Source organism: Convolutriloba macropyga, chromosome 15 (assembly GCF_964194025.1).
Source record: "Convolutriloba macropyga chromosome 15, txConMacr16.3, whole genome shotgun sequence".
NCBI classification, from domain to species: domain Eukaryota; kingdom Metazoa; phylum Xenacoelomorpha; order Acoela; family Convolutidae; genus Convolutriloba; species Convolutriloba macropyga.
Window position 1 is genome coordinate 44633501 of NC_134482.1, and position 19189 is coordinate 44652689.

The 19189-nt window shown below is 34.7% G+C and overlaps 1 protein-coding gene across 5 annotated transcripts in view; it reads left to right on the top strand.

Moving 5' to 3' along the window:
* LOC142354308 (uncharacterized) overlaps nt 1-19189 on the top strand; it is a 63206-nt gene that overhangs the window by 28618 nt on the left and 15399 nt on the right. For 3 of the 5 annotated variants that reach the window (XM_075406572.1, XM_075406576.1, XM_075406575.1), the window contains 3 exons: nt 14202-14459; nt 15340-15472; nt 16473-16618. In XM_075406572.1, the coding sequence (XP_075262687.1) occupies nt 14202-14459; nt 15340-15472; nt 16473-16618 (537 nt within the window). Of the gene's footprint in view, nt 1-3701; nt 4957-9546; nt 9620-14201; nt 14460-15339; nt 15473-16472; nt 16619-19189 lie in introns of those variants that run through there. The other 2 variants (XM_075406573.1, XM_075406574.1) reach the window with 2 other exon arrangements.

Genomic DNA, 19189 nt, shown 5'->3' on the forward strand with positions numbered 1-19189 from the left:
GAGAAAGAAAAACAACGTGTTTGCTTTATCGAAAAAACAAAAAAAAGTCCTTGTGAGATAAAGTTCTGAATGATTGGAAGCAGAAAAAATCTATCTGCGTGTTCGTTCATATAAATTTACGCTGCTGTCTTTGCCTTTTGACTTTTTTGATATCTCTTTACTACTTTTTTTACAGCAGGCTATCTCATTACTATTTGGTACGACTACTACACCTTTTATTCATCGTTTTTCAATAGCTTAGTTGACCTTAATAGATTTGCGTGATGATTGTGTCTGTTAATAAAATGAGAAAAAGTTTTCCGACAACTAAACTATCGAATAATGTTATCAATAACAGATTGGATGTGAAATCGGAATTTAAAACCACGTACGTTGATGTAAATTAAGCAGTTTAGACTACTGCTTTTCAATATTCGTTAATAATGGGTTTTCTGGGCCTGTGGCTTGGTTTCCAATTCATAACTAACTCAATACATTGAACCAAAATATACACAAAATGAATGTGAAACAATTCGGCAAACAATATTCAAGCAAGCCTATAAAATAATTTGATCAGGCTGTTTAAGCGAGAAGTATTTTGAGAATTTCTTTCTTGCATTTGCCTACTTTTTCGTTTATACTGTGGTGCTGTGAATCTTGGGATCTATTCTGTTTGCCCCCCCCCCCCAAGCTTAGTGGGCTAATATTTTTTACGCCCCCAGGCGCACGTGCTATTTTTTTTACATAGTAACATGCTATATAAAAATACATAATTTGTAACGGGGGGGGGGGGGGGGTAAAAAACACTGGGGCGTGGCGAAACAGAATAGATCCGAATCTTGCTACAAGATCGAGCGATTCAATAGTTTGATCTCATGCAATAAAACTGCTCTAATCAGGTCTTTTTTAACCGTCAAAATGTATCATCTCCTATGGAAGTTTTATCTATACAGATCTGCAATGATAGTGCTTCTTCTTATAGGCACTTTTGAGATGTAATTTTCTGAAACAAAAAGTAATCTACGATAAAGACCTTGAAAAATCACGATTTTATTACTTTAAATTTAATCTGAATGTTTTTGAATTAATATTCCAAAAATTATACTTAATGGTGAAATTCTTAATGTGGCAGCACCATTGAAACACTTCATTCACATGAAATTAAGTTGTTGTTGGGGACTTTCATCATAAGTTTCCATTAAGTTGTTTTTATAAATGGGAGCTTATTGTATGCATTTTTTTGCTTTTATTTGTACTATCTATTTGGAAATTAGATTGGCAAAAGAAATATTTTTCATGATTTTGACTTTGTTACTCAAACGTAATTTTCAAATGAGATGCGGGGCAAATTCATCGAAATTAAGGGTATTTTTTGTTGAATAATGGGAATGCAATTTTGTTTCAGTTTTGACTTGTAATTCCGATCGATACTCAATTCGAAGTTTGTTTTTGATTTTGTCTTCAAAGTTCTGATATATTGAGATAACCCTGCGATTTATGATGATAAATGTGGCGTGATAGCCGAGAGGTAAGGTGTGTGATTCACACGCCAATGATTGAGAGTTCAATCCCCTGCCTCCGTGAAGCTTTCTGTGTGAGGATGAGCTCTTACTTAACCGTAGCTTCAGGTTGACCATAGCCTGTCCAATGTTGGCTGCAATAATGGTGCCACGTGAACGTCTCAGAAGCATAAAAAAGTGGCCATAGTTAGCAAAAAAAGCATTCATGCTCACCAAATGAACCGTCTGAGATGTGGGGAATAATTGAGACAGGATAGCTGAGAACAGGCTGCTGTCAATACACTGCAGACTGAAAGCCTAATGCTGCTCCGCTGCGATTACGCAGAAACACATTTATTTATTTATAACTTCTCTTCGGATTATAACTTATCTACGATTTATAACGTCCTATCGGACATCGCAATATAGGAAATCTGATCAAAATATTATTCCGGCAAATCTGACATCGGTATTTAAATCACTGATCAGTCAGTGAGCGTTTCAACACTTCTTCAATGCGAGCAATTTTCTATCAGTTTTTTTAACGCTCTCCACCCCCATCACAGTGAGCAAACAAACAACACGCTATGGGGAGGGGGGGGGGCAGAATATGTACCAATTTTCTCCGCTACTTCATAATTTGTTTCTCGTTTTACAGTTTACTTGTGATTGGCATATTTTGCAGATTTTCGCAAATTGCAGATTTTTATCCCATCAGCAATTTTTTGATCTGTTTAAGTGTATTTTTCTTATGCTGTGAGGGTGAATAGTGGTTGAAAGGCCGTCCAATTAGCCTTGTCATTCGTTCACTTTTGCCAGTAGAGACACTGTGTGTTCACGTGCGCAAGTGACAGTGGCTATTACTGCCTCCCTTGAAATTGGGAAAGACCTTGGGGTGTATAGGGTGAAAAGGGAAAAGGAAGCAGACTGATGAGAGTAGATGAGGCGGGGGGGGGGGGGGTTGGCTTAGAATGGTGAAAGAGAACTGGTTTAAATTTCGCATTCAAATAAAGCTAAAAATTAGCATATTTTGCATTGTTGCATGCTTGATTGTTTTGCACGCTATTTTTGGAGATTCATAATATTGGAATAGAATATACAAAAGTTGGCGCTCTAATTTTGGCGTGAATTTTGGCCCACCAATTCTTAATTCGGAATGTGATTATTTAATTAAAACACTCACGTGCAGATTTTAAAATGCCGAAAGTCTGCAGTGCCAGAAGTTAAAATGCCAGAAGTTGCTACTTAGCCAGAAGTTGAATTTCGTTGACTTTCGTCATTTTAAAATGTGCGCGTTTGGTGTTTTAAGCATGGTTAAGTGACTCTGCAGAAGTCACTTCGAAATTCTGACTAATATCTCGAACCACTTCGCGGTTCTCTATAAACGCCAGAAGTTCTCAGTGACTTCAAGCAGAGACACTTAACCATTACATAATCGTAATACATTACATATAAACTGAACTGATTGCTGAATAGGTTCTTTCATTTTTTTTCCATGATCTAATCTGTTGTTCATTGGATGGAGGGGAGGGGTCGTGGAAGTTGAATGCCATCCAAGAGGCGGTGAGAGGGAAGATAGAATAAGTTTTTGGTTTTATGCTATCGAATAGCCGGATAAATGCATGTTCATACTTATCGGATTGTAGTTATTTCAGCCTGGTAGATTTCGAAAGCTCGTCAAAATCCTGGTCTTGCAGTGATGTCAACCATTTTTCAACCTCACATTGTGTCAAATGTTACTGCGTAAATTTTATTTTGCACCATATTAATTTTTTTATTAAGTTATATTAAGTTTTTTATGGGTAATTGCTTGGAGCGATTTCAAGCAATAGAAATCTAGCAGTAGGCGTAAGCAATGAATTTTAGCTATAGAGTTCAGTCACATTTTAATTGCTGTCAAAAACGTTGGTAGCAAATAATTGCCAATTATAAGACATGCATGTCCCAGTCCAGCAAATTTTTCTTTTTATGGTATCGCGATGATTGCGCGGAATCAAATATATTAATATATTAGTTGTTGCTAAGAACCATTATCTTTAAATTTTTTAAAAAATTAAAGTTTTTGGTGCTGATTTTTTGGAGTTTAGTGCAATTTAGTATCTAGGAAACATATTAATATCAGAAGCACAAAACGATCCAGTCTGAGCTGAGGTAAACATAAACCTAATCGTTTTACCTTACTGGGATTCAAAATCTTGGAGGAGACAAAAGAACATGATCTCTTGCAAAAATTTTAGAGCCATGTTCCAGTTGCGTAGATCTGAATTTAGGAATTACTTTTCATTTCTGTTTTTATATCTCGATGTTTTCCAATTATTACTGCGTCTCCATTTCCTATTATTTACGATAATTTACCTGCACGGCTGTTTATATTTTCGCAATCTCATGCTCTGTCATTCTACATGGAGACCACACTTAAACATGTACAAACCTCTCTTCAAGTTACAACAACCTGACCTGAAATACACGAAAGAGTTCTGCTTGTTTTGCTTCTATTTTGTGTACTTTTGTGGTTTATGATTGTTTTTGTTAATGTTTGCTCAAAACTTTCTTGCCGTAATTAAACTCTGTTAATGCACCGCGCTAGAAACGCATTAAGCTGTTTTGGTGGTCAGAGTTAATTGAAAAAGCTTAAACTTTGCATCTAAAATTTAGCGCATGCTTTCTGCAAAATTGTTTGATAGAAATTAAACATTTTTCAAACGTTAACTATTTTTCTGCCGCAGTTTCTGATCAAAAGTTGGTCTAGACAACTGTGCACAGATACAGTTGAACCAATTTACCCAGTTCTGCTACTAACTTTCGGTTTATAACCAAGTTCGGGTTATAACTAGCTTCGGTTTATAACTTGACAACTTTTGTTATATCTTGACCCCCTTTCAATGTCACATTTTGTTACACATCAATCATTTGAGATAGTGACTATACTACCAAAAAGTTTATATAATGTCAATATTATGTGGCTATAGATCAATTGACATTTTGTTTGGCAGGGCTATTGTTGATTGATTTATCTTTTCGACTTTTGTGAACCGTAAATTAGAACGAATCCTTTGGCTTCAAACACTAACCCATTGTTCCTCTGTTTGAAATTTGCTGCTACCTTTATTAGTACTAATTTGAAGTTGTCTTAAGTTTGTTTAATGACCGTGACTTACAGTTAAGGCTTTTTCTTATATTGTTGATTATTAGTTATTACTATATCCTTGGTTTACGGGGAAAGGGTTACTTTTGTCATCAAAGTTTGTTCGTTATTATTGTTTTGAGTTTTCCTGAAGGTTTTAGCACAATAAAGTTAACGAAACCAAAATTGTTGCTCTTATTCGATCTTATTCCGACACGCCTTTTGAAATATATAAAGACTTGAAGACGCGCTTACTTGAACAGAATTGTTTTTAAAGATTTTAAAAATTTTTCTTGAATATTCTGGAATTCTGAACGACATGAAGAGTATCAGAAGTAGGAGTTTGCCCCGGTCGTAAGTTGAACTTTTTGTTATTTTAATGCGTGCTTCACATTTTCTGAACTTTCTGAACTTTAATTCGTGGTTCACATTTTTTATTTGATGAAAACGAATTTCGATCTAATCTAAACATCCCGGATTGAAGTTTCTTTGATTTCATACAAGGATCATATATGATTTCATACTGTCCATACTTGATTTTTTCATACGATCCTTCTATGAAACCAAAGAAATCATATATGATCCTTGAATGAAATCCAATTTTCCATATCTGACTTAAATGAAGTCAAAGAAAATAGTTAACAAGTTTTCTATGATCCTTGCACGAATACAAGAAATCATGCAAAGCATATCTGACCTTGTACGAATTCAAAAAAAAGTTGTATGGCGGGTGAATCGGGGTCTCACACTGTTTTGTTGCGCAGCATTCGAAGTCTGAAATGAGCTTTCAAATCTTAGGGCGTCTCTTCGAATCTTTTATCAAAATTTTCAAACTATTTTTAAACCAGACTAACAACAAAATCAAACAACAATAACAACAAACATGAATTGCATCCAAAACTTTGTCCATTTTAAAAAAAACATACCATCAAGCTCAAAATAGCGTCGGATAAAGGTGAAACTAAACAAAATAACTTGTATTTCACTAAAAAAGATATGGGACCACTCAATAAAAAAGGTCGGTAACAATAAGACAAAAGAGAACAGAAAAACAAACTAGCCTAAATTTATAAAAACAATGAATTTCAAAGTATGGAAAACCATTAGATGGCAATTGAAAACATCTAATATTTTTATGATCACGCACGCCTCTACACCCGCCCCCGAAGGGAATTAAGACCTGTCAATAATCAATTTTTTAAGCGGCTACAAAATGAACAACAAAAAATTCAATTAAAACTTGCGAGAAAACGTTGTCGAAGCCGTAAAGCCATATTTGGCGGCTCAAAATATGTCCAATTGAGCCTTACTCGAACGCCAAAAATGTTGTATCGGCCTTCTCGTTAAGGATAATGAGTAACAAGTAAGAAGGAGAAAAAGGGCAAAATTAATTAGCACTTGTTTTTTTTTAAAACAATTATTTTCAAATTCATGAAAGCCATTAGCTTTAAAATGGAACAATTAAGTAGAACGAGAAGTTAAAGAACGTTAAAAAGAGTTGTTTTATTTTTGAAAACAATTGTTTTCAAAGTCAACAAAGCAATCAGCTATCTAATCAAACCAGAACAAAAGCTCATTTATTCCTTCATGAAATGCCAATGAGACATGTCATTATCCACGTAATTTCATGCGACTAAAAAGACAAAGTAAAAACTACAATTAAAGACTATTTTAAAAAATCAATTTAAATTATGCGAGAAAGGGTGTCGAAGCCGTTAAAACCATATAATATGCCTTTCAAGACTTTATGTTCAATTTTGCCTTTTTTAGAACGCCAATAATGCAATATTTGAACTGTCAATAATGTGATAATGTGAAAAAACGAGAAAAATTGGCCAATACCTAAAGATTAAAAAAAATGATAAGCCAGAAAAGCATAACTTAACGCGTAAAACCGCAAAAAATAAAATTTAATTCAGTAAAAAGAAGAGGATGAATTACCATTCTTTCTTTGCTGACACTAAGCTATAAGTTGACCAAATTAAGAGAAAAATCGTGGCAAGGTTCAATAAACAATTGTTCATTCAAAAAGCAAACTTTTTGAACAGTCAAAACGATCAAAGTCTTTCGAGTAAAGATAATCGATACTATAATTTGAAACTGCTAAGAAAGCCATTTGGACCTATTAACTGCGAGCTTTGATGTGAATTGTTCTGTTCTTTAATTAACATAAAAAGCTCTTAAATTTTTTTTAAAAAAGACCGACTGATTACAATCCGAATTATTCATCGATTGTAACAGTCCAATATTGCACCAAAACCAACCCCGCTACTGCTGTTTGTCCATTTAGAGCACTCAATTTTTTCGAATACTTTAGATCTAGATATTTTTTTAGTTAAAAATTAAAAATAAATGCTGCGCTTTTGAGTAAAAATGGCAAAAAATGGCAAAATTTTGATTCTAGTCGACCCTCAATGGAAGTGGAAATGAAACTAGCTGCCGCTGTCTTTGTAGTTTACATGGATTGTGTTTGTTGTCTTTGGGGTGGATACTTCGGGCAAATTTAATCAAAGTGGACTAAAGAAGCTTATTTGGGACAATTTTTGATGAAAAAGGCTGAATTTTGAAATTTTTAGCCGAAATTTTAGCCAGAAAAATTAAATGAAAAATGTCTATACTACTTTTTCTGTCTCTAAAAAAGAAATTAACTTTGCTATTTTCAACATTTTTTTACAATTTTTAGCAAAATTGACAAATACAATTTACAATTTTTACAATTTTTAGCAAAAATTGAAACTATCGATAACTCCCTGCAAAATACGAAATTCAAAAAAAAAATCTTTAATTCCATATTCTACGCTGGAGGGGCTTTTTAATGATATCACTAACAACTCTGTACGATGAATATATCGACAGGTCAAAATTGTCTGAACAAAAAAAAACCAATTTGAGTATATAGTTCCTCCCCCCTCAAGAGGGTCGGAACAATAATTTCAAGTGTCTATTAAGTAAAAGCTCTAACTTTATCTATTCTTCAGATACTTTTGAGAAAGTATCTCTTTGGGCCAATAGTTGTTTTTCTGTAGTCAAATGATTGTGTTGTGTAAATGAGTGATCAACTCGTGATATTGTTGACTACAAAACAATTTTTTTTTATTTTTGATAATGTTATCTGACTAAGACAGGGTGGTAATAAGGACCATTCGCTTGTCGAAATGTGGATGAAATTGTTAATTGGTCAGAAATAAAGTTTGCACATATTTTTATGAACGTTTATTCAGTTATATGCTTTTAGGTGTTTTTATTCTTACCTGACCAAAGTGGGGCGAATAGAAACATATATTTCATATCTGGAAAACTGAAGTGAACTGTTGAGATTCATTAAACTGGTGATCTGCTGTTTGATAAACCTAGTCATGGCAACCGAGTTAATTGTTAATTCAAGCTTTTTGATTTAAAAAAATTGTTAAATGTTATATAGTTGTGCGAGTGTTCATGTCTTCAGTGAGTGTTGATATCACGAAATTGAGCGAAATGAAAATTTTGTTCTGCTTTGTGGAATTTTTTTAATTGAAAGATTAATAATGAAATATACGTATTCTCACCAGTCTTTTTTGTTGTTTCATTTATTTGAAAAAAAAAAAACAAAATTTGTTTCATGAGTGGTCATCGGGAATCTTGGATTTGTTCTAGACGCTTGAAATCAGGCTCAGGGGTTTTTTTTGAGAGCTTCACTCAGTTGTTGATCTATATAAACTCCACAGCAGAAAAGTGTATTTAAACCTGAAGAAAACAATCATCATGACCTCTTGAAAAATTAATCTTTTAAATTTTTGCCCTATCGTTGGGTGCAATTGTTCTTTGTTCACCTTTTCCGTATTAGCTCTATTTGTTCAGCCTTGTTTGATTGAGGGCCCCTCATATTTTAGGAGTGCTCATTCCTTCGAAGAGTGGGTTATATTTTAAAAATTTTTTCCTGGAATTCCTGGAATTTTTTCCATACACTGCCAACTTTGCAAAATAAATTTTGACCGTCTTCCAAAAATAATTAATTCTTAATTGCTCTCGAATGAAGTTTGAAGCAAGTACTGTGTGTGTCTTCTATACGTCCTTCAGTTTTTACCTTTTAATCTAATTTGTTTTGTGAACTCAATTTGAGGGGCAGTTTCCTACTAAAAGTCAAGTGAAAACTGCGCCGACAATGGTTTAATTCACCCACTAAAATCTTATAGTGCTCTATAATAACCTCTAATGACTTAACTGAAGCCTCTTTGCTGAACTTACCCCGTGAAAGTTTGGCCACTGTAAGTTAGAGACTGTTGATTTTTCTCTCGATCTATCATGCGATGAGTGGCTACTAGAGTGCAAAATATTTGTCCCACGATATGATGTGAACAGAGCTTGAAGTGCCCTTGAATTTTTTTTGAATGGTGTGAAAGTTTAACTTGCATCATCTTTGGTTGTTTGTTTTTATGGCTTCTTTATTTGGTGGTAAAATTAAGTTTGATTCACTGTCGTCTGTATAATTATTATGGTAAGTTACTCAGCTCTTTTGTATTTGCATGCAGTTTTGTGCAGATCTTTTATATCTCATTTAATTTTTATAATCGTTGGTTCTTTTGACCACGCCGTCTGCTTGAGGTCCACGAAAGGTTAATTCTGGTTATTTTTGGCTATTTGATCCGGTGTTGAGAGGTCGTAAATTGAGGGACATTTGTTCACGCAATATTGGTCATTCGAGCGGAAAATGTTATTAAACGCAAGCGAGCGTCTATCTCTTCAATCTAATCGGTGCGTTTAATATCAAATTTATATCAAAGTTGAATCTAAATTTAAGAACGGAAACTGCTGAAAATCTGTGGCGTCTTAAAATGAAAGTAAATAGCTAATTACGATTATTAAATACGCGCTATCGAGCTTCCGATATCATATTGGTTTAAAATTTGAGGAAACTTTGGTCTTGTTAACCTTCAAGCTGACCTTGAAAATCATATCAATTTGTTGAAATTCAATTTAATTTGCTGGATCCTGGATCTTAATTAGTGTCCAAAATGCGATGTAGCTGGAAAGAAAAACCGTAAGTTTCACTTTAATATTATAAATTTTACCTAAAGACCGCCCTTTTTTGTTTCTTTTTCCAAACGCATTGAGATATTGGGGTAGGTTCTTCTTGCAATCAATTTTGATCAACCGATATACAGTTTTTGAAAAACAAAATGGCAAAAATTAATGTTTGTTTGCCATTTTCACTTTATATTTAGTAATTTTCATTAGCTAAGTATCAGTAATTTCTCTAGAGTTTGGAGCAAATATTTTAGTCATTTTTATGCAATTTTTAGTTTTGCCCATTTTAAAATCTGTCCCGTTTTTGTCTGATCTTTTTTCAAGCAACTTTTCCAACCTTGACTTCGCCAGTTTTGGGTGTTAAATTGCTCTCATTCAGAATTTAAAGCAGCATAACTTAGTTGGTGACAGCGTACTTCCAAAAGTCTTGCAGAAAATGCGCCAAAATTGTTCATTTTTTTGCAATCGAAAATTTGTCGTAAAATTAGCTGTAATAAAAGCATTTAAAATTTAATCAAATTGGGTAGTGCCCGTGCTGAAGACTGTTTGGACCCTCCCAACAACGACCGATTTTTTAGAGCAATTCATTCGACAGTTTTGGGCTATGTTTTTAGTTTAGTTTTTGGGTGTTTGTAATGCTGCAGTTATTGCCATAGGTTTCTCTCATTGTCGTGAACCTCCGCTTTGGCCAGATACTTAGGTCTCATGAGACCTTTAGAGGAACAAATTGCAAGCCCTGAAGACCAGAGCATAGGTGCGTTACACAGCAGGGGACATAGCTCGTTGTGGAATTGTGTGTCTGAATTCTCCTTAGAACCAGGGCATGCAGAGCTTGTGTTGTCTGGACTAAGCATGCAGTATAGCCACTCAATTGTTAAGCTCGATTAGATTCTAAAGGGAAAAACCATCTATGAGGAAATACTGTGTAATGTCCAGTAAAAAAGATGTGTATTAGTTACTCTTTGTCGTGACATTTTTTTTTACTGTTCCCTGAAGTAATCAATCAGTGTTCAAAGACTGAGTGAGATATACGCTAGATTGTAGGCAGTCATGCAGAAATGCGCGCTCATTGAAATTATTGTTGCCAGCTGGACGAGAACTGTATTTTTAGTTTACGCTTCTGAAGCAACAACAGATCCGAATTTGTGTTGTTGTCTCACCAAATAAGTGGCGAGTACAATAATAATTTTGCGACCATAGCAGATCACAGGACCCAATAAGAAATGAAATCAATGCATGGAAAGATAAGGACGAATTGCAAAAAATTACGTTTGAAATAGCGAGATCCGGTTCTAACGTTTTTTTTAAATCGCTTTAGCTAGAAACATGAAATTTGAACCATAATTGAAAGTTATCATGATCAATTGTTCAATTTGTTCTCAATTTTTGTTTGTTTAGTCCGCAAATTATCGATGTTTTTTTGCTTTTTCGAGTCAATTTAAAAACTGCTCAGGTTTATCGAATAGGTTTCAGTTTGTTTGTTTTCTCTGGAACTCCTTTAACCCCGTCGTTGGGTTCCATCTATAATTATATAGTTTTATAATTATACTCTAGCTGTGATGGGTAGTCCCAGCTTTTAACAGCCTATGCAAGTTAATCGAAGGGTGAGATTGGTCGTGTTCACCCAGACTGCTCAAATTATCGTGGACTCCAGCATGAACAACTTCCTGATTATTTTTATTTTTCACTGGTGTGCCCGTCTTTGTACTCGTCAAATTTCTCCCCTGAGCACTCAGATATTGAATTCTTGTTTTGGTATTCCTTTAGAAATTAAACCTTTTTGCTTTTTCTCAGCGGTTGCTAGTATTCCAATTTGTTTGTCTGAATTATTTTTTGGAAGGCTGAAGTTCATGGCCGTCTTTCAGTCGATGGCCATTAATTATTTCTTTTTTGAGCTTGACCCGTTCGCCCACTAAGCTATCAACCACAGAAATCACCCCCCCCCCATTTTTTGAAAACAGTAATGGTAATTGCGCTCTCAGATTTTCATAAATAATTTTTTGGTTGTGACAAAGCGAACAAACTACTATTCACAATTTTTGTATTGAATTTGAATCACTGTTAGTAGTGGGCTGAAAAATATGTGCAAATTCAACCTTAAATATGTTAATTTGTTTAGCATCTTTGGCTGTTTTCCTATCTATTGTTATATACGTATTGCTGATCACGTAATCACGTTCTTTGCCTCTCATTAATTTGACCATAGGTTGCCTCTCAAAATTATTTCACGCACGTACGCTAAGCCCAAATGTCTCCCAAAAGTGGCTTACAATTGCTTCAAAGAAGATGTTCATATTTGATATTCGATTCAGGATTGCCCGTTCAAACAACTCCCTAATTCTTATCAAACGCCCTAAGGTGCGTGAATCTTTTATTAGTTGCGAGGGCAGATTTGGAATAACAGATCTAACTAGTTATTAACCATAACTAGCAGTTGTTAATATGGATGATATAACATTGCTAGCGGTGATAGAAATTTGTGGGCTTCTTGTAATAACGAATTATAGATTGATATCTTTTGTCAATCAAGAAATGTATCTGCTCAGTTTTGTAACCTTATGATGTTTAGAGAGATATTTGAAACTACATTGCGATCTTATGGTTTTGATAACTTCTATTAAGTTAAATTGAAGCAAATTGTATTTTGAACAGACGTTATGTCTCTCTCGAGGTATTTATACGCCTGGGTGTGATTGACAAGCTTCCGTGGGTGCTATATTGATTCAGGTTATCCCATATTTTTTAGTTTTAAGTGGGAACTTCATTTTCCTTCCCGATACAAAACTCGTTGATGGTTACACCGCTATAATGGCATATAATTTCTAATGCCTATTTCCACCTCTTAACACACTATACGAACAATTATCGGTGCAAAACGTGCTTAAATTTGTTCATACAGACTTCTTTTTACCTGCGCCAGCTGGTTAAATAGAAAGAAATTTTTTTCTGTTCCTTTTCAATTTCATGCATAAAATTTAGTCCAGAATGATGAATTTTTCCTTCGTCGGATTATAGCCATTGAAGTTGTCTAGAATTATCTTTCATTATATCATTTGAGAGTTCTCCACGAGTAAATTTTTATAGTTTTTATTTCAAAAATTGATTCTTATTTTTTGGTTTTTGCAAAGAAAGCTGACGCATTTTTCTGCGCATATCGATTACGAGATCCGTTTTTATTTGAATAAATTTGTTTCATGTATTCTGCGTTTGTGTCACATACTTTCAGAGACGCGGATTTTTATTGTTTTGCTTTTCATGCTCTCATATTAAATTTGTTTGTGTTGCTCTAAGCTTGATTTGCCTATATTTCACGCACCGCCCTAGTTATGTAAAATATTTTTATATATCTGGTGAATCAGAAAAATATATTTTCTGGTAGTATTTTGAAAATTCTTTAATCATCGTGTTTCACTCGAAGCTATATGTCTTTGCCTTTTATAAGCGTTAGTGAATAAGTTATTCATCGCTTATTTAACATGAAATCTGTAGATGTTCTTTTAACGCATTTTTCTGTCTTAAACTTTCTGGTAAGTTAAAGTGCAGTAGGATTGATATTATAATTTGTTATTATATTATCGATATTATGTCAAATTACAGACCGTTGCTATGTATTTTTGGCACATTTAGGGACATAGAATTCTACTTACCAAAATGGCTTTTTGAATTATCTCTTAATTGGCTGATTCCACGTATAGCTCGTACTTTATTTTTTCCCTTTCATAACACATACGAGCAACATTTTCAGTTCCTTTATATGGTAATAAATGCTGAGTACCACTTTTACATGTTTGCAAAGATTATTAATTAGAATTTGTTGCAAATTAAATTGAATATAAACGATTTCACTGGGAAATAAAGCAGATCTTAATTTTGTGATTCAATTTTTGTCTTGTAGTTTTCAGTCGTGTTTGAGATCCTGGATGGCGGTATAGAGATCCATGATCTTGTGATATGGTATCTGAGAGTAGTTTATCTTAGCTTTGTATCATCCAAAACGAAATTCACGTTGTTTGAGATAAACTTAAATTTCTTAGTGGTCTTAGGAATCATAACTTTTTATATGACTCTGATATTGTATCTGAGAACTCTTTAAAACTCTCGATCGAAGTTTGAAGCGATTAATGCAAACGCGTGCGTCTTTTTTTGTGCAAAAATTTTTGCTTGGCCGTTTTGCCTGGCCGTTTTGATTGTTCGAGAGCAATTCTTCCGACATTTGTCGTCGAATATGTTTTCATTTATCAATTTGTGACAGATATGATGAGACCATTAACAACATTTTCTCACTTATGATCAATAATAATAAATCAACATCATAAAACAATTGTTTATCTTCGGGTGCGACCAAAACAGAAAACGCTATCTGAGTAGCAGTTGGCGTTTTGAAACAGTACCGACTTATAAACCTGTTAAGCCTCTGATAAAATTTATGTATTCTAACGATATATTTTTACAGGTTATTTTTCCTCAAAAATGAATAAAAAACGCATAGCAACTTGAAGTGTTCACCCACTTAATTGAGACATCAAATCTATCCGCAAATTTGGGAAAGATTTAAGGAGTTATTTCTTCAATTTTGATTTATTTTGATCTTTCAGAAAAGTGAGTAGCACGGCAGAGTTTGACCGGCAGGCCCAGCAGAACCAGAGTAGAGTCCAGTCGATTCTGGTCAACAACGTACATAACAAGTCCAGCCAGAACCTTGTAGGGGTATCGTCCCAGACGTCCCGGAAGGTATCGGCTCCTCCTGTTGCGATTAACAATTCCACCCTTCCCTTGACTGCTGTTCCCACTTCGGCCAATTCTACTACATTTGTTCCGTGTCCTGCATCGTTACCGCGTCTCATGTTTCCCAGGTAACCACAGACATGGCATGAAGATCCTTTGTAATTGGACCGCTTAAATATGCTAATGAAACAATGTTTTAGTAATCAACATTCACGTAATTAATGGTTAAATATTAGAAAAACATAATTAGAACTCTAAGGTCATCTATCGTCCCACAAAGGCAGTTGAAAACTATCCATAGGGGTTGATGGTGTCCCCTCACGCGTATTTGAAATATTAAAATAAAATATTTGCATTATTTAGATGTTCCTTCGTAATAAACAGATCAGTAAACAATTTATTATTAGTCGTTAAGCATTTGTTTCAAGTAAGTATTGATGCAGCATTGCGTGAATCAACTCAGTGTCCGTTTGTTGATATACATCAAAATTGACGAAGGCTTAAAATTCTGACTCAGAACTGATTCGAAATTATTACGCACTCTACTAATTGGATCTAGATTCTTTGCTGCTGTTTGTCAGGATTTCATCTGCAGGATATTTCAGGGATAGTTTTGAAATGAAAAAGCGAAGCTTCTAAAGAGACCAACTTGAACCAGCTTGAACTTTTTCTGCCAACACAACTGTCTTTAATGAATCTGTAACCCTCCCCGCATGCGGGAAACTTTTGTTCTCGGAACCAAGTTAAGCGATTTAATGCTTTGCGCTGATGATACTTTGAACAGCGTTATAAGTGGTCACATTAGGGGCTTTCCGATTCATAACATTGTGAGGGTGGGATTGATGTTTTGTTGTTCCACTTGCTGGAAATGGGGTATTATCGTGTTTTTGCCCTTTCTGGTGCATATCAGTTACAAGGAAATATACAAACAAAACATTGAATTTGATCGACTGTAGTGGTAATTGCGCCGTTGAACAAAATCATATTAATGTTGGCTTTGGTTTACAGGTGTTCTAACGAGAGCGACGTTGGTCCGGTGGAGATAGCAAGGAGGGAATCACAACACTTTCTGCACAACACAGACATTATTGTCAGTCAGAGAGACGAGACACGACAACTGTCAAAAGAGTTGATTGCACAGGTAACTTTTAACTCTCTTGATTAATTGATATATTCAATGCGCTGAACGTCAAAGTAAGTTAGCACCTAGCAGTTTTGCAAAGTTTTGATGACAAAATATTTAAAAAACTGTAGTAAATATCGCTCAAATTTTCACTGAAAATATCTCTGCGACTGATCAGACGTCATCGCTGAAATACATTTAATTTTTTCCCAGTAAACAGTTTTAGAAGTCACAAGCTTGCTGACATTAATACAAAAAAGCGCTGCTCAAACTATGTTTACAATTTGGTCCTCAAAATTGAGACTACAATTTACATTTAGAAGAGAGTTATGTTGAAAAGTTGGTTAATGGCAGGATTTTGTTAATGAATATGTATTTAAGTGGTGTTGATCTACCTGTTTATGTGGGCTTGAGAGCTCTTTAAAACTTAGCTAAAATTAGTTTGAGAACTACATAATTTCTATAGCATTTGTGGATCTATTCTGTTTTGCCCCCCCCCCCCCCCCCCTCAGCTTTGTGAGCATAAATCTTTTATAATCCCCAGGCGCACGTGCTATTTTTTTAACATAGTAACGTGCTATATAACAACATATAATTTCTAATTGGGGGTCATAAAAAACACTGGGGGGGGGGGAACAGAATAGATCCTGCTGCTAAATCCCCAGGCAACTTTTTTTCTGATCTATTCTGTTTTTTTGCCCCCCCCGCTTAGTGGGTTTATAATTTTACACCCCCGAGGCGCACGTGCTATTTTTTTAACATAGTAACATGCTATATAACAACATATAATTTCTAATTGGGGGCCATAAAAAGCATTGGGGGGCGAAACAGAATAGATCCGGATTTTTGCTTTGGTGGACTCAAACATGCTACCCACCCCATAGTACCTCATACACCCTTCCAAATTATACCCCCCATTATAGTCTGTTATTTATGTGATGGGGAGGGGAGGTGGGTATACGCTATATGACCACCAAGGCAGGGTGCTATAATGAGAACGAGCCCGCAACTTTTACAGGCTAAAGATGCCGCAGACAAGCTGGAAAAGACACAGACTTCCCTCAAGACATTCTACAATACACTGGGAAAGATGGCGGATAATTTTGGAAGAACTTACACTGGCAATCGCGAAATTGGACAGGAACTGATCCGACTCACCGCCAGGTATTTTTTAATCCCTTTAGGAATCATTTTTCAATTGGCGTTGAAAGAGATTTCCATTTATGATAAAAAGGCATTATTGTATCCGAGCTTGATTCGAAAAAATTCTTCTTGAAAATACCTCAAAGAATGTAAAATGGTAAAACAAAACAATTTGGCTCAACCTTTTTCTTGAAAATTTGTGATTTGAATTTCAGAGAAGCACCTAACTTTTTATAGCTGCGAAGCTGTAAGCTGAGCGGAGCTATATTGCGGTGCTCTTGGCTTTTTTACAATTCAAAGAATTTGAATTGTATTGGGGCGCTGTCTTTTTTAAGATGAGTTCACACATTTTCATGGTTTTTGAAGTCAAATTGGAGTAGTGATTTTGGTCACGCCGAAACAGGAAGTGGAGCGAAAAAGCGAGTGGTTTTGCGGCGTGAATTTTTTTGCTCTAATTTTAAAGTAGAGTGAGAAAACGGTGTTTGAACAAAAATTCGGTTTCTCGGTAGCGGTTTTTCGTTCACATGCGGCAATTTCACTCTGATTTTTACTGTTTTTTCGATTTGTTAGATCGGATTTTTTTCTAAATGGTTTTTCCAATCCATTCATAGTTCATTCTAGACCTAGTTTTTGTTTGAACCAAATTTCCATTTCTCGCTAATGGTTTTTGTTCACATGCGGTATTTTTAAATTGATTTTCTGTTTTTATCTGATTTTTTAAGAAATGGTTTTCCCAATTTACTCATCGTCTGTTCTAGGTCTACTTTTTGTTTAGTCAAAGAAATTTCTTTGAAAATATACGCCAGGACTTGCCGGCTATGTTTTTTCTGATGCAGAGGAATCATTGACTATATGGCCGAGATAAATGATAGTTCATTCTTTTTAATTGATACATCAGTATTTGGCGGAAATTCCATAGATAAGTTTTAAGTTTTTGTGAACAGATCGTTATTCTGCGTTGCGATGCGAAATGTTTAAGAAGCTTCTGTAACTTGATTATTTAACCCGGAAGTTAAAATACTTCGGAAAACCTGGAATGATAAAGCGGAACGAATAACGATTGTTGAAGAATACGCTTGTGCAAAATGCTTTTGTTTGAAAATCAGAAAGGGTTCAAGAAAATTCAATTGCTTTGTTTCCTATTTGTTTTTTTTCAGTTTAGTTGTAAATTTTTCATTCGATGGGTGTTTTTGGGATCAACCATATTGATTCCGTTTCTCTAATTGGGCTTTAAAATCTTCTGGATTGGCTTTCATCTGACCTGCAACGTTTAACGGAAGTCAACAGTACACACAAAGATATCGCCAAATTTGGTTGCTTTTGTCGAAATTTTCAAATATCAAAAACTCGAATATCTCAAAAGGGATGTCGAAAATCTCAAAACTGATTTGTTTAACTGCTTCAAATTTTTTTCTGTCAATGAGAAATTGTAGTTACATTTTATCAATGATTCTAGTCACGCTGCGGTAGCAAAAAGAGCGGAAGTGAATAAGTTTGAAGCCCGAGTTTTTTTGGCAGTTTTTTAAAGTGAGGGGATAAATTGGTGTGTAAACAAGTTTAAACGGAAATGAACAGTATACACAAAGATCTCACCAAATTTAGTTGCTTTTGTCGAAAGTTTCAGGTCTCAAAAACCCGAAAATCTCAAAAGGGATGTCGAAAATCTCAAAACTGATTTGTTTAACTGCTTCAAATTTTCTTTTGTCAATGAGAAATTGTAGTTACATTTAATCAATGATTCTAGTCACGCTGCGATAGCAAAAAGAGCGGAAGTGAATAAGTTTGAAGCCCGAGTTTTTTTCGGCAGTTTTTTAAATTGAGGGGACAAATTGGTGTATAAACAAGTTTAAACGGAAATGAACAGTATACACAAAGATCTCACGAAATTTAGTTCCTTTTGTCGAAAATTTCAAATCTCAAAAACAAAAACTCGAAAATCTCAAAAGGGATGTCGAAAATCTCAAAACTGATTTATTTAACTGCTGCAAATTTTCTTTTGTCAATGAGAAATTGTAGTTACATTTTATCAATGATTCTAGTCACGCTGCGATAGCAAAAAGAGCGGATGTGAATAAGTTTGAAGCCCGAGTTTTTTCGGCAGTTTTTTAAAGTGAGGGGATAAATTGGTGTGTAAACAAGTTTAAACGGAAATGAACAGTATACACAAAGATCTCACCAAATTTAGTTGCTTTTGTCGAAAATTTCAAGTCTCAAAAACCCGAAAATCTCAAAAGGGATGTCGAAAATCTCAAAACTGATTTGTTTAACTGCTTCAAATTTTCTTCTGTCAATGAGAAATTGTATTTACATTTTATCAATGATTCTAGTCACGCTGCGGTAGCAAAAAGAGCAGAAGTGGATAAGTTTGAAGCCCGAGTTTTTTTCGGCAGTTTTTTAAAGTGAGGGGATAAATTGGTGTATAAAAAAGTTTAAACGGAATTGAACAGTATACACAAAGATCTCACGAAATTTAGTTCCTTTTGTCGAAAATTTCAAGTCTCAAAAACCCGAAAATCTCAAAAGGGATGTCGAAAATCTCAAAACTGATTTGTTTAACTGCTTCAAATTTTCTTTTGTCAATGAGAAATTGTA